Here is a 16,390-nt window from a genome sequence, read left to right on the forward strand (position 1 = left end):
GATAAATATGAAATATCAAGTGAAGATGAGATAAAATAAGTGAAATATTTCTTTATGAAAATAAGCTTTGGTCATATATTGATATTTTGATGATGGGACTGAGCACAAAAGGATGTTAACAGATTGACACACTGTCTGTAATTGTTTGGAATTATGATGGTTTTATGTTATATTTTTGTTTTAAAATAAAAATTGTTTTTGCAAAAAAAAAAAAAAGGCAAACAATTCTCCTTAAAAAAAAAGTTACAAGAATTAATCAGTGGAACAACTTGCCTCCAGAAGTTGAGGGTGCTTTTTAAGAAGAGATTTTTAAGAAGAGACTGGTCAATCATTTGCCTGAAATGGCAAAGAGTTTCCTGCTTGAACAGGGGGTTAGACTAGAAGACCTCCAAGGTCACTTCCAACTTTTTATTCTGTTAAAAATGCCCATCATTGTTAATTTTATTTAGCAATGCATCTTATTTATTGCTTTAGAATACAGCTTTGGTTTATGCAGGTGTGCAGCGAAAACTAAGAATCTGCCAATTTTGCTTATAAATTGACCTTATGCATTAAATAATCTTCCAAATTTCTTCATATTGTGCTAAAATAGACTCACAAACATGGCTCTGTGTAAAATATTTCCTAATTTTTTTGAAAACCACTTGTATAAGAGCTAGAATTTTGGGTGTTTAGAAACAGATAGCTATAAAGTTTGAGATAGAGAATTTCACAGAAGGATCTACACTCTCAGAGAATAAACAAATGTAAATCAGTAAAGAAACAAATAACCAAGAACTAGAACAAGTAGGAAGTCAAAAACATAATTCAATGCATATTTGAAGTTATAATGTATCTTTTTACCTTTTTAAGGTGACCTAGCCGGAGTTTAAATATTTCCTCTTGTTCATGATATTCTGCTAATGTTAACCTGTACATGAATAAAATAAGTGGTTCAAAAATTAGGAATGCCTTATACCAAGAAAGGTGATCTATACAGATGAATATATCCAGATGCCATAGGCAACCTTCGGAGTCCATTGAAACTTAACAACAAAGTCTATTTTTGATTGTGATAGGACAGTGATGGCTAACCTTTTTGCCATTGCGTGCCAGGAAAGGGGGGACGGGGGAGGGTCGCGCGCGCATGTGCCCAAACGCATGCGTGCGCAACCCCCCCCCGCTCCTGGCACATGATGGCCTGGTAGGCCCATTTTTCTTTCTTATCTGGTTCCAGATCCTCTCTGTGTATCTGGAAGGGCGAAAACAGCCTTTCCCACTCCCTTGGAGGCCCTACGGAGGCTGAAAGGGCCCATTTCCCAACTCTCGGTGGGACAGGAAGTGACATTTTTTCCTGTCCCCAGCCTCCAGAACCTCTCTAGGAGTCTCTAGGAGCCTCTGGAGGCTGGGGACAGGAAAAAACGTTACTTCCTGTCCCACCGGGAGTCGGGAAATGGGCCCTTTCAGCCTCCGTAGGGCCTCCAAGGGAGAGGGAAAGGCTGTTTTCGCCCTTTCAAGATACACAGAGAGGATCTGGAGCCAGGTAAGAAAGAAAAACGGGCCTTCCCCACCCCGCCCCCAGGCCCTCCAGAGGCAGGAAACAGCCAGTTTCCCTACTTCTGGTGGGCCCAGAAGGCCCGAAAATCAGCTGGCCGGCGCACGCATGTGCCCCAGAGCTGAGCTGGCGTGCCCACTAATATGGCTCCGCGTGCCACCTGTGGCATGCGTGCCATAGATTCGCCATCACGGTAATAGGACATTATCATTACATTCATAAGGAATAATAAATTAGCCCCATCAATTCAATTAAGTAGCTGAAAAGAGTCCATTCACTTTTTGTTCCAAGTCTGATTAGTTTTTGGAAAGTAGGCCTGGGCCTGCCACTCAAATGTCAAATATGGCCTTCAGTCTACAAAAACCAATATAATTGTGGAGAGAAATTTCATCCCAAACACAGAATCTGAGGAGGCCTACTTGGGTAAAACCTAAGAAGTTCCTTCTGTTTGACAGCCCCAGAAAGGATTCTGAAATGTTTGTGCCACCTACGTCTCATTTTCTGCTCCATTGGTTTTGTTTTTGCGTTGCTTTTGCTCATTGGTAGATGGAGGAACCTGGCCCATAGCAGGTGGTTTTCGTTTTGCTAACATTTTCCGTTGCCTTTCTATTTCTTCTCTTTGGGAATTTATCCTTTCTTGCTGCCTATATAAAAGTAGAACATGGACATTATTAGAGAATATAAAATAATATATGCCAATATATGGTTGGTCTTCTACATCCTTTGGTAGGCACACCCAAACATTTCTGGTAATCTGTCAATCCTTTGAAGATTAAATATTTTAAAGCTTGGGCTTTGAAAATGTAGCTGGCTATTATCAAGCAACAGATTGAATGGTAAATCCAGTTTCTAAGAAATAATTATAAGGGCCTTGGTTTTAAATATAAAAAGTGTTTATAGTTGCAGAGAGTTTTCAAATGAAGAAGCTAATCTTTAGGGGGCACGACAACTGCCTTAATTTTCTTTATGGAAAAAAAATATTTTTAGCCTTATCAGTTGTTGAGTTTACCCTCAGACAGGTATATGTTCCTTTCTATTTCTTTTCTATCTTGCATACCACATAAGAAACCAGTTATTTTATGCATGATTATTAAGAAGCCTAGTCGTTTGTTTTCCTTTTTGAGATAAGGTATTTGAGGAGTAGGAAAACTAAACAGTTCCACCAGCCCAACAAAGTCTTTGCTTATTATATTGTTGAACTAGAGGAGTTCTGCAAAGAAGAATGGGGAAATGCAAAATTTCCAGAAAAATTCTTAACTGGATATAGGAAATATTTGGAAGCTGTTATTTTTTACCAAAGGTGGTGTTACAAAGTACCATATTTTTCGCATTATAAGACGCTCTGGATCATAAGACACACCTAGCTTTTGGGGAGGAAAATAAGACAAAAAAAAATCTGCCTCTGCCTCCCAGCAATTTGCCTCCTTGCAGCAAACAGCCTGGTCAGCTTCAGCACAGCCTGATTTAGCACGAGCAGCTAATCGGCGGTTAGATTGGCCTCCCAGAATACCGCCAATCAGTTGTTCCAGGCTGTGGGGATCACCGGCACCTGTCGCTGCCTCCACGGTCCCATTTTTGGCCTCCACGCATCCCATTTTCAGCCTCCGCATGTTCCTTGTTTTCGGCCTGTTCCAGGTGACAGGGATTGCCGTCAGTGCCATTCAGCGGTAATAGGTAGCAATCTCCTCTGCCTGGAACAGGCCAAAAATGGGACACACAGAGGCAGAAAATGGGGCACGCGGAGGTAGTGATAGGTGGCAGCGGCGATGGGCGGCGATTCCCGCAGAATGGAACAGATGATCGGCTGTTTTCCAGGAGGCCAATCCAACTGCCAATCAGCTTCTCGTGCTAAATCAGACTATGCTGAAGCTGACTAGGCTGTTTGCTGCAAGAAGGCAAATTGCTGGGAGGTAGAGGCTGAAGGTTGGGGGCCAGCAGGTGGGCAGGGCTTTGGCAACATTCGCTCTATAAGACGCACAGACATTTCCACCCACTTTTTTTGGTGGGGAGGGAGAAGTGGGTCTTATAGACAGAAAAATACGGTACTAACTGTTAAGGTATTTTTTGCAACTTCTTTGTTTTCATATTTAAAATCTGTACATAACTATACACAGCTAAGTAAGTATATGCAAATGTAAATTTGTAGAAAGAGATTTATATTTATCATGCAGATAAATATAGTTTCAAGTCTTACAATTTGGTCAGGGATGGCTATATTTTTGCACCCAACTCTTAAATAAATCTGGATTTAGTCCTATATATCCAAGCACTTAATGTCCATTGTCCCAAGTTTACCATAGGTTGCAATGTTTGAGAAGAAAATGTTCCCGCTAGTCTGCCTAACAACAAAGCAACCTCTGCATACAAATGCACCTTTATTTACAAAACAAGGCCTGGATTTTGCAGCTGCAGAATTAAAGCCTTTTAAAAATCATTTTTTCATATTTCAGATACATATAAGTTATAATAATTAATTATCATGCTAACAGATGTAATTAAACTTTAATCTATTCCTGTTATTTTAAAAAGTGTAGCATTCAAAGGCATATAACAAATATGAATAAGGCTTCTAAATGCACTTGCTACCATGTTTCCCTGAAAATAATGACCTGTCCCAAAAATAAGCCCTAGCCTGATTTTTTGGGGTGGGCCTAATATATGACCTACCCTAAAAATAAGCCCCAGTGAAGGGAATGGGCGTGGCCAGCACAGGAGGCAGCCCTTACCTTCCCCGGCTACCTCATGGCTGCTCGGCACCTTAATCGGGGCTCATGGATCAGCTGAGCCAGCGAGGGCCGGGAGCTGCCTCTCGTTCCTTCTCTCCGGGCAAACCCTGTCTCTTCAAGCGATCAAATGTTACTTGAGAAAAGGACGCACGTCCCAGGTTTGCAATGCTGAAGGCTTAGAATGGAGCCTTTTTGACGAACAGCTGGAAAATCCCCCTCCCCATTTTCCTACTGTTCGCAAGAAAGGTTGCATTCTGAGCCTTCAGCGTTGGTCAAATAGATATCCATATTGTTGAAGCTGATAAAACTGATAAAGATATGATGCAGACTTGTTCAACTCTTGAACTGCCAACTCTAGTTGTTCTTTTCCTGGCATTACCATTTTTCTAATTATATATGATAAGTAAGCATTATGATAGGTAAGCATTATATATGTTAGGTAAGCATTACTTACTAGCAGCATAAGCATTCTTATACAGGCAGTTCTCAACTTACAACAGTTCATTTAGTGACCTTTTGAAATTACAATGGCACTGAAAAAAGTGACTTATGACCATTTTTCACACTTATGACCATTGCAGCATCCCCATGGTCACGTGATTTACATTTGGATGCTTGACAACTGACTCACATTTAGGACAGTGGTGTTCCAGAATCATGTGACCCCTTTTGCACTCTTGTCACAAACAAAGTCAATGGGGAAGCCAAATTCCTTTAAGAACCCTGTTATTAATTTAATAATTGCAGTGATTTACTTAACAAATGTGGCAAGAAAAGTCATAAAATGATGCAAAACTCACTGAAAAAATTTCTCACTTAATAACATAAATTTTGGGCTTAATTGTGGTCGTAAGTTGAGGACTCCCTGTACTATATTTGTAAGATTGTTGTTGCATTTACTGTTATAAATATTATGGAGAATTCTTTTTGTTTCAGTAAATGGTACATCTCCTTTCCTGATTTCATACAAACTTTTATTTAATAGAGAACAGTAGTCACAAATATTGTAAGTTATATATGGATTAATATAAAAAAAAAAACACCAAGTAAATCACCAGTGATCTTTTCTGTTTCTGGAGAAAGCAGAATGATATAAACATACATACTTGATTAGGTTCTGGAAAGCATAGCCATCTGTCCATTGTTCTGTGTAAGAGGCTCCATGCCGGACTGTAGCAAAGTGACCTAAACGCAATCGATCTTGCATACTCTTATCTCGACAAGCCATCTTTTCCTGTTTTGACTGTAAAGGAATAAGTAAAGTATCTGTATGCTTTGCAAAGTATCCCTATTTATTTATTTATTTAAATGCTTTGTAAGTCATCCGTCTTAAGAATGCAAGTCTGGGCAATTTACAATACTGTAATGTTACTCAATCAAAATCGATATCAACATGAACAAAACAAAGTTGATTCCCAAAGGTCTGGCAATTTTAGATTTCTATGTAAAAGACATACAGGTACTCCTTGCTTACCAATCATTTGTTAGAATTATGGAGGATCTGGAAAAGGAGACCTATGACTTGTCCTTGAAGATGCAGTCATTGCAGCATTCACAAGATCATGTGGTCATGATTTGGTCACTCAACAATTAGTGCATGTTTACAACGATCACAGAGCTCATTGTTACACACCTATTTAATCATTAAATATTTACCACCAATTCTATCTTCTACTGCTTCATTATTTTTTCAACATTCTGATGTTTTTTATTGATACCAGTTGACTCCAAACATTTGATGATCCAACTATGTGGTATATTATTATTACTGCTACTTCTATAGTTATTATCTGAAACAAATGAGTTTCCTAATTATGCAGGTTATGGGGATATAACTTCAAAACAAGTTTTGCTGGTTGTAACTCACCTTTTCTACAAGTAGCTTCTTGCTCATTGTTACACACCTATTTAACCGTTCTTTGTATTTCTCAAGCATTTTCTGATGTTCATCTATTTGTCGTCTTAAATCACAGTTTGCCTGAAAATAAAATATCAAGCAGGTGAACAAAATTACCCTAAGTTATTTACAATTCATTATTTTGCATGGATGAGAAAAAAATTTAAAACTATTAACAATCATCAAATACAATAAAAAAGGATTCTCATTCACACAATAAATTTGGATTTACCATTTACCTCAATTGTTTGAATCTCAAGGAGGGGAATTCATATCTCCTAGAGCAAGTTCATTTTGGACCAAGAGGTCCATTTTGTCATTGCCTCTCCAGGTGGAGGAACCATCCTGGCTCCTCCTGAACTGGAGAATCAATGTAGTTTCTCAACCCAGAATTATTATTTCTTTTAGAAATCAGACGACTTACATTTAGAAACCATTATTAGCAACACCAGAGAAACAATAAAAAAACAAGATCAATTTCCAGGTCAGCTAAGAATGCTTTCTTTGCCATTCCTCTTCCATAGTAATAGTATTAACTGCTTCATTCTTTTAAGACTGAAACATAAAAATTGCAAAAATAAATATATAACACCCCTCCCAATTTTAAAAGTTGATTTTAGAATAGATGGGTTTTATGAAGTTTAGAGAACAAATTTAGATGTTCTAGACAACCTGTAATCCGTTGGGTCATTTCAGAAATATTTCTCTACCTCTAACAGAGAAACAGAATAACCAAGGGGAAAAAAGTAGTGGGAACAACTTCCAACTTCCTGCCAACTTAACTGCAGCTAATCACCTTCTGTCAGCCAATGACAGAACTAGTATGCATGAGAATGCTATCCAGCATCCAGAGGCCTAGGGTGGGAACCAGTCTACCTGATTTCTGATGTCAAAGAAGGTATCTTAGTTCAAAAATGTGATTGCCCTATGATGTACTGTTTTGCCCAACTGAATAGACAAGAGATACGAATGTTTTGTAGTATATAGAAATCTAAATTTCCACATTTTCTTCAGCATCATAGACAGCATTTTATATTTTAAGAGTCTATCAGAACAGGGGACCAAAGAGATGCCTACCAGGGATCAATATTCCTGTTTTACTGTACTTTGTAGGAAGTAGTCAAATATTGCTGCTGAACTTAATTTACCAATTTTATATAATTTGAAGAAAGTATAAACTACTGAAATTAATGTTGACTTCACATATCACTTTTGATAGGGAAATTATCTCAAAAGACAGCTATTCCTCTAGGAGAATAAATACTATTTTTGATGGATGATAGGCTACAATTAAGCACAACTGATAACCATCCATTAACAGGAGATACAAAATTTTTATGTCCACTAACTTTCCTTGAAAGACTACAATGGTTCACTTTTCCTGAAGTTCAATATTCTATCCAGTTAAGAATTCAAGCATATTATATACAAGCTATGTGAACCATTAGAAGTAGGATGGACCTTGACAAATAGGGAGAACTCTAGCAGAAAACTTTGTTCATAAGAAAAAAAGACTCAGGATATGTACTGAGGCTAAGGCCCCAACTTTTAAAACTCTTCTGGTCAATGTAATAACCAGTCAAGTATCAGTAATTTGATTGATCAGTTAACCATAAATTCAACAAGAGAACCCACTAGAACAGGGATGTCAAACTCACGCTGTCACAGCGGCATCATGTGATGTAGCGGGACGTTTTTCCCCTTCGCTAAACGCATGAATGCATCCAGCCTGCAGGTCACGAGTTTGACAGCCCTACACTAGAACTATAAAGATATGGCTGAAATTTAATGTGGAGAAATTGTGTCTAGGGAAATGCATTAGGAAGGCTATCCCACATAAACTAGAAGAGAAGAAAGTAAGTACAGCCTACAATAATATTTCGTGCAACTAATATTGTGTCACTTGATAAGAACTGAGATACTGGATAAATGATTAGATCTTGAAACAGAAGATCCTTCCCCAAATTTACTGATTTTTTTTTCTTACCGAATCCTCTATGTTGATAAATCAAGGCTATTTATGCCAACAGATTGCTATAAAGATAATTTGTGCTTTGTTGTCCAAAAAGTCAAAGTGGAAAGTCACAAACTCAAAAAGTGGAAAGACATAAGTCTAGTAACATCCAAATGTTTCTAGCTAGTTCAGTTTGCTATCTTGGGAACCTTGACATGTTAATGTTTTGATGTATCTCCTGGTTCCAAAAAGGTTTAACATGGGCTGTCCAATCTGATATACCATATATACAAATGTTACAAAGGCTTATTTGCTATTTGAATTCTTAAGGAGACATCCTGCTATGCCAATGCAATCCAGTTCCTTTTCTCTGCTAAATTATCACTATGAAGGATGCTTGATGGACCAACAATCTATGGCTGTTAAGACACTATTATACTCAAAAGAAAAAAGTCTAAGATCTCCTGGCTCCTTTTAATGACTTCTGTCCCCTTTTCTGATCAGAATATGTAGAACTAAACTGGGTATATTGATAACTCCCAAATACTATAGAAGTGTGAAGAAACTAGAGAGGTCCCCTGCAGTTCTGCAATCACCCCCATGATTTTTCAAATAGGCAAAGGATATCTGAAAAAAGGGCATTTATGTTCTAATACTGCTTTAGTGCAATGCTGTCCAAACATGTAGAAATGTTTCTTCCATTTTCAATGTATGTCTGACTCGATTAATGTTGATGTTTATAGTAAAAGTGTACCAAAGGTGTCCCTATCGTACTAGAATGTAAACACATGCCTTTGATAATCAATACAAACTAGAAAATATTTTCAAAGGATGATGCTACCTGGATTTTAATGCTTTCTGAATTTGTTTGAGGTTACAAGACACTTTAAAAAACACTTTGTGCCATAAAGGAAGGAAAGAAGCAAATCATGTTTGTGTGGGTTTAATGGTTGAAGCTGTTCTGCTTTTAAAACATCCACAGAGATTTCTGGGAAGGAAATGCAAGGAACTTGAGTGGTGTATAGGAATCTGGAGATCTGAAATCACACATCTTTTCCTAGTCCTTGGCAACTGTAGTATAATAATACTATATGAGAAAAATGTTAGGAAAAGATAATTAATAGGAGGAGAAGATTCCATCTCTTCTTCAGAAAGCTTTATTAGTTCCCTTTAGAAATGGATGATTCCGCCTATCTTTCTAACCTAACAAATATTTCAAATAGATAACTTTTGCAGGCTATATAATCCAATTCCTTCCTGTCCTATAATGAGGACAAGGATTGAGAAAACATCTTGCAGGCTACCACTGGCACTATGTTGATTTCTACTCTTAAGGCTGGAGTTAGCCATATGGAATATTCCTTGTTGAAAGAGAAATTTCTCTCAAAAACTGGAGGAAAACAATAGCTTAGAAGAGAAAATGTTCCCCTTGAGAAATTCTTCAGAATTGTCCTAAACTGACAATTCAAAATTGAGTAAACAGATTATTCTTAAGTTTCTCCAGTAGGGAACATGTGCATATTGGGGTGAGGGAGAAGAATATAGAAAAGATGAAAATTAAGGAAAGAAATTATTTGCAAAGAAAGAAAAAAAAAAACTAGATCTGAATTCTGTAAGAGCTCCAAACTATTCCAATTACTTTGTTAATGGACTTGATAGATGTGAGAATTTTCCCACACAGAAAGGCAATTGAAAAACTAACTTTTCCTACCAGTTCCATCTGAAACTATAAACTGAAATTAAAATACTCTATATGGTATTCAGGAATATACAGAAGACAATAACAAAATTTCAGGTTGTTCAACTATTTGGAATACATAGAATTACTATTTCATCAAAAGTAATTGTTCAATTGTAAGAAACTTATGTGTTAGGATTTGATTGTGTTTAAGGAAAATGCTTTGCATGTTAAAACTAATTATTACAAAAGAGTTATCAGAACACAATCCATTTAATGATTTTATTTTTATTTTATTTTTTATTAAGTATCACAAGCTATTTTAGTATTTTTTGATGCAGTAAATTACCATGACTATCCTTTGAGAGATTTTCATAGAACTTTCAAATTTAAAAAATAGTTTGTATAGAAATGTAAAAAGGAGGGAGATTGTTTGAATATTAAGATTGAAAAGCTCTAGAATGAATCTAGAGATATATATTTATCAAGAGAGAATACAATTTCCTTCTTATCAAGGATTTTACATGTAACTGATTATATGTCATCAAATCAATGTCAACCCTTAGCAATTGCCTAGATTTTCTCCATGACAGCCTATTTCTATTTCCATAACTATTAAATGATACTCTTAACCTCTTACCTATATTTATATTATATAGATTCTATGGCTTGAAATTTGAATATAGGATGTAGAATTACAACTACTTACCCTTAATAAATCATCTATTCTGCCTTCTTTTTTCTCCAGATCAGAGTTCTTACTGTTTTCTAATGCAGATAATTTCTCCATTGTAAGATCAGACTTGGGAGGGGAAAAAAAAAGTTCTTAAGAAATGATTTTCTATGCAGCTATGCTCCAGTTACTGAATGAATAACAAGGCTGGGAAAACAATCTATTTCAAGATTGATAAATAAATCAAGGAAAGAAACATAACCAGGCCACAATGTTCTTGAGTTCCACAAACTTATAAACATTTGTGAAATAAAGGGAATTAAATCATCTCCCAGATGATTCAATCCATAAAAGAGGGGTGCTATAGAAGCTTTAAAACCAATGGAACTATGACAAGTGTCTACAATTTGCCTGTGAACAGGGTCTTCAGTTTTCCTATGCATTTTACATAAGAGCGCTTTAGATTTGGATTAGAAAAGGCTCATATTGCATAGGAAAATGCTGCAATAATAGTATCACCATCTTGAAGATTAAGATTCCCGGATTACTTCCTCATTCAGCCAAAACCTACTATAGGTTCATGATACTATATTTATAAAATTTCTATACTTCCCCATCACACTTGCATGGTTTTGGGAAATTTACCAATAAAATGGTAGCCCTTGAAAACTTGGCAAGCTGATAAAATTTTGAGACTTGATTACTGCGATCCACATTAGAAGCCCTACAGGTAGAGGTATGCACAGCATATCTACCAGTAGATTACAGTACTACATGATTACTGTGATAATTTTCTTCAACCTAGCTAACCCAAGTGTAACTGAACTGGGATTTGCATCTTTATTTTTGCATACATGGCAATAAGTATCAGCATATAAAGTTCTGTTCTTTTCTAGAGAAGTGGCTGAGGCAAGCTCACAATTACTATGTCCCAAAAAAGCAACATTAGTGTTCACTAAAATAGTGACAGAGGGATATAATTTAGACATTTGGGATGTGAATGCTTCCAAATAGCTAGATGTCTCAGACAGAGGAAAAAGGAGAAGAAGAAGGGAGTAATAGATATTTTAAACAAAAATAGCATAGCATAACATATATAACAAACAAATGAAAGATCTAAAGAAACAAAGCAGAGCAACAACAAAGTTTGATACATGTTCTAGCCTTGTGAAAAGGCTAAAAACTAAACAATAACTAAACAAAGGTGATTTTTAAATATTCTGAAAATGGCAAATTAGGTTGCCTAAAAGACATTGTCCTCTGATTGCAAAATGTTCCTTGCATATCCTCAGCTATATAATGCTATAATGGGGCTTGAATGAATTGATATTTAAAGTTATAATTGTAAAGCAATCAACAACAAAGATGAAAGCAAGAAACTTCCTAGGTGGCATAAATTTTAAAAGAAAAATATTCCAATATTGTCCTGATCCAGGCAAATGAATCCTTTAAAAAACTGAGAAACCTAAGTTAAATAAAATTTACCATGTAAAAGTGTGAGCAAATCTTTAGCCAAAATATGAACTGAATGTCCATTTTACAAAGTGGAAAAAAACAGAACTAACATCGTTTTCATTGATAAAGCAAAACGAAAGATTATGTTAATTGCTCAAAGGGGAGAGGCTGCTGATTAAAGAGCAAGATAGAAGTTGAAAGTTTGAGGCAGGAACAACAGTAAAATTATTCTGGAATTTGTTGTCCAATGGAGACTACTTTACTTCAAGGCAGCCTCTCAAGCTAAAATGTTCTTAGATGGAATGATCATAATTGAATAAGTTTGAAGTTTCTTGTGGACATATTATATCCTTACATCATAAGTTTCCATTTTTTTTCTAGTAAAAGGTGAAAGATTTATATGATCTAAAGAGAAACAAGAATATATTTCCATTTATTTCTCAAATGGACATATATTTGATTTTAATCAGATATAACTTTGCACTATGTAATTCATTTGTCTTGTACCTGTGTCTGTTTGTACTGGACGGAAATCTGTTTTTGAGAGCTGCAGGAATGCTCTGTGTTTCCTGAAACTGCAGATGAGGGACTGCCTTGCTGGGTCTGTAACAAGAGAAGCAGTAGGTAAGTTGTAGGTACAGTATTTTACAAAACACATTCTTCCTCACTGTTATTTGAAAGAAAAAACTTTCAAGTTAACTAGCTGTACATGGTCAACTTTAAGAGGCAGCAGGTTGCATACCCAGGTTTTTTTTTTCTAATTCTGCACCCAGAGATAATCTGATAAGAGAGATCAGGAATATTTTTTAAACTTCTGTATAAAGACATGATTCATCTTGGATTATAACTCTTGTCTTAATCAAAGTTCAAGTTTTTCTGCTCACACAAATAACATGAACTGCATTAATTACTGTTTTCACTGAAACTGTTCAAATAAGTTTTTAGATTTGTTATTATTTATTATTTTATTTTTTAGTCTGACAAAATGCTGGCTTCTGTGACAATGAGTTGAATAAATTACCTCTAAAATTAAAATTGTTATATTTTAATTTTAGAAGTTATATATACCTACTTATCAAGATAGAATTTGAAAAGCATTGCAGAAATAACTGGATGATTGATGAGAAATAAATTTTTTTGAGATAAGAAATGATTGGCTTCTAAATTAAATTGAATAGCCCCAAATTAACATTCCATAATTTTATAGAAACAATTTTGATTCATCTTCGAAACAACTTGTTTATAATAATGAATTATACTGTAGCTTATCATTACTTCCAACATCTAAAATTCCCAGAAAATAGTAAGTAATAATTTTAATATATTGGGAAATTTAGCTTTTGAGCCTTTGAAGTAATATTTCATCATCATGTTAGCATGGAAAACATGCAAATGCAGGAATATGTAGATGAGAGATGAACAATGTAGAAGAAATACATCTTTGTCAAAAAGTAGGTACTTTTATAAAGGATAATTATAAATTTATAAAGGATAATTCCAAAATAATTCTATGTTGGTTTTTTTATTATACTTATAACAACTGTTATTTTGTTGTTATACTGCAGCAATCAAGAAAATAATTTTAAGAAAGAGAAAGAAAATAGATTCTATTGCAGCAATGGAGACTACATACTGTCCAATCATACAAGATCCATTTAGTTCCCCTTGAAGGGTCTATGACAACTCACCATGGTCAACTCACCACAGCCAACTTGCTGCGGCCAACTCGCCACGGCCAACTCGCCGCAGGACAATTCGTTGTAGGATGAATGTTACACTAATATCAAAAAAAATGGTGGAATAGAAGGGACAGAATGAAATGTAAATGGCAAAAATTAAAATAATTTTTTATGTATTTTAAATAATAGAATTCTTAAACTGCTCCATAGTGAGTTATTCTGTGGTGAGTTGGCTGTGGTGAGTTGTCCCATTTTGCCTCTTGAGTTTGATCATTAAGCCTTGCTCACCGAAGCAAATGGAAAACAGAGGCTTGTACCCCTCTGCGCCAGCTGCTCGCCCTCTAACCGCTGTTTTGCCATCATTGTTGATACCAGAGTTGGGGCAGCAGAATGCTCCTCTGGTACTTCCTTGGCTGCATTGCTGTCTACTCCGTAAAGTGGTTGCTCCATTCGCCGCTGTTTAAAGAAAATCATCAGAAAAAAAGGTTATGTGGAAACACTTATAAAACTGAGCCATGCAGCAGCTTGGACACAAAGCTAGTATACATCTAAAGAAAGCAACCATGGTGCTTTTAGAGTACTCTTCACATTTTTCTTAACAAAATGTAATGATATCAGAGGGTTTTTTTAAATAGAATATAAATTTTAGTGTTGCATGTTTGAGAAGCAGAAGCCTAGATTCATGTGATACCATTGAATACATTCTTCATTTCTCTGTGTGATTTTTCTAAATTAAAACAAAATAAGGTAAGAAAATAAGTGCATTAAATCCACAGAAGCCTCCATAAACTTGAATCAAATCTCCCAAATTACTGGACACTGGGGAAAAGTCTTCGCTCTTTCTCATCGTATTAATTACCACCTGTTCTTATAGCCATGGAGGATATAAGATTTTTTAAAAATAAAGTGATGCCCTCCCCCTCCAGATACTAAAAAGTTAACTATTCCTATTGACTGTATGCACTGTATTCTTATATTTCATTAAAATATTCCATCTGGAATGTATTTGTTACATTTATATTAAACCTTTTCTTCAGAAACTTTAGAGTTGGCCATTTTCTCTCCATAAGAAAAAACTGATTTTTATAATACCCTTATACTTTTGGCTACCTTACAGTAATAGAAGCCAAAGACAGTAGGCAGGCATGTGCACATGCATGCACATACACTAACACACAGAACAAACAAATACTCTTAGGCTCCACTGCCCCTCTATCCTTAGAATCATTTACCGGACTCAAGCTTTCTCTCAGGTCTCTCAGGACTTGACAAAGATAATATGATAATGGATTTAAATAAAAAATGTTTACACAAGAATCCTTAAATATCATCATCTCATTTTTTTTCTTACAGTAACAGGCTTAGTAAAGGGCCACATCCTGGACTCTGAGAAAAACAAACATGTGTTTAAATAGAATATTGAGAAAAATCTGCCAATGGTGCCCTCTGTTTGAGAGGCAGATATAAGAAATCATTACAAAACCCCTGACAATAAGCACAAAAGGTAGCTGCAATATAAAACTTCAGAACTGAGCTGTTAACTATGACTAAACATATACAGGATAGAATATTTTTGCAAATATACCTGTGTACTATATTCCTGCACATTGAAACATTTTGCCTAAAATGTGATTATGTTCTTCTTCAATTTATTTGAATAAACTATTAAAACTCTTACTAGTCATACTTCCAAGATTAATCTTTTTAAGGAAGGCAGAATACATATATTTCATAATAGCAGAGACATAAGGATAAGTCTATCAAGTCAACTTTAAAGTCAATTATTTTCCTCTTAATTCCCTTTAATATGAGTCCATTTATAACAAACTAACATATGGATTTGTCAGTATTAGATTGTAGCTTTAACAACATTTACTCACACTTAAAGGGCTGCTTGTATTATATGACTTAGTTATATGAAGTAGGTCTTAATTAAAACCTATCCAGAATTGTGTTAGACAAAAAGCTGAGAATATAGAACGAAAGGAAAGGAAGGCAAACTACTATATAACCCTAGAAGATCTGCATTGTTTCTATCACATGTATGTATTAACAGATCTATAAATGGATTCAGAAAATACTACTCTATCCTGTTAGGTACTTACAGGTAAGGGATTAGATAAGGAATGTTGTGGTGAAGACCGTGCTACTGGTGGCACACTTCTCCCAGGGCTTGTTCCTGGACCACTTCCACCAGCAAACTAAAGCAAGGGAGGAAGAAAACGAAAGAAGGAAAATACCAGTTACTTCAGGAATGTTCTGTACAGCAAGTTAGAACCAAATTATGTCAGCAAAGGGAGCAAGAAAATAATCAAGAAAACTTAATCATTTATTTTAAAGGGCCTACCACTGAGGAGTATACATAGAATTTGGAGGATGTTTGTTAAACTGCCCACACACATACTAAACTACTACACACACAATATACATACATACATACATGCATGCATGCATGCATACATACACACATATGCATACACAGCCACACACACATACAGTCAGGTCCAGAAATATTGGGACATCGACACAATTCTAACATCTTTGGCTCTATACACCACCACAATGGAGTTGGAATGAAACAAACATAATGTGCTTTAACTGCAGTCTGTCAGCTTTAATTTGAAGGTATGTACATCCAACTCAGGTGAACGGTGTAGGACGTACAGCAGTTTGCATATGCGCCTCCCATTTGTTAAGGGACCAAAGGTAATGGGACAGAATAATAATCATAAATCAAACTTTCCCTTCTTAATATTTGGTTGCAAATCCTTTGCAGTCAATCACAGCCTGAAGT

At 35.7% G+C, this 16,390-nt stretch overlaps 1 protein-coding gene across 12 annotated transcripts in view; it reads right to left on the minus strand.

Annotated features, from left to right (window-relative positions):
* Window positions 1-16,390, minus strand: part of TLK2 (tousled like kinase 2) — a 62,883-nt gene that overhangs the window by 24,885 nt on the left and 21,608 nt on the right. For 8 of the 12 annotated variants that reach the window (XM_034415966.3, XM_034415968.3, XM_034415969.3 and 5 more), the window contains exons 6-13: window positions 15,702-15,797; window positions 13,885-14,052; window positions 12,425-12,520; window positions 10,499-10,591; window positions 6,128-6,238; window positions 5,367-5,503; window positions 2,026-2,178; window positions 844-910 (exon numbers count right to left, since the gene is read on the minus strand). In XM_034415966.3, coding sequence (XP_034271857.1) covers window positions 844-910; window positions 2,026-2,178; window positions 5,367-5,503; window positions 6,128-6,238; window positions 10,499-10,591; window positions 12,425-12,520; window positions 13,885-14,052; window positions 15,702-15,797 — 921 coding nt within the window. The remainder of the gene's footprint in view (window positions 1-843; window positions 911-2,025; window positions 2,179-5,366; window positions 5,504-6,127; window positions 6,239-10,498; window positions 10,592-12,424; window positions 12,521-13,884; window positions 14,053-15,701; window positions 15,798-16,390) is intronic. The other 4 variants (XM_087894001.1, XM_087894002.1, XM_087894000.1 and 1 more) reach the window with 1 other exon arrangement.

The sequence above is a fragment of the Pantherophis guttatus genome, chromosome 4, assembly GCF_059756535.1.
Source record: "Pantherophis guttatus breed Tessera chromosome 4, ASM5975653v1, whole genome shotgun sequence".
NCBI lineage: Eukaryota > Metazoa > Chordata > Lepidosauria > Squamata > Colubridae > Pantherophis > Pantherophis guttatus.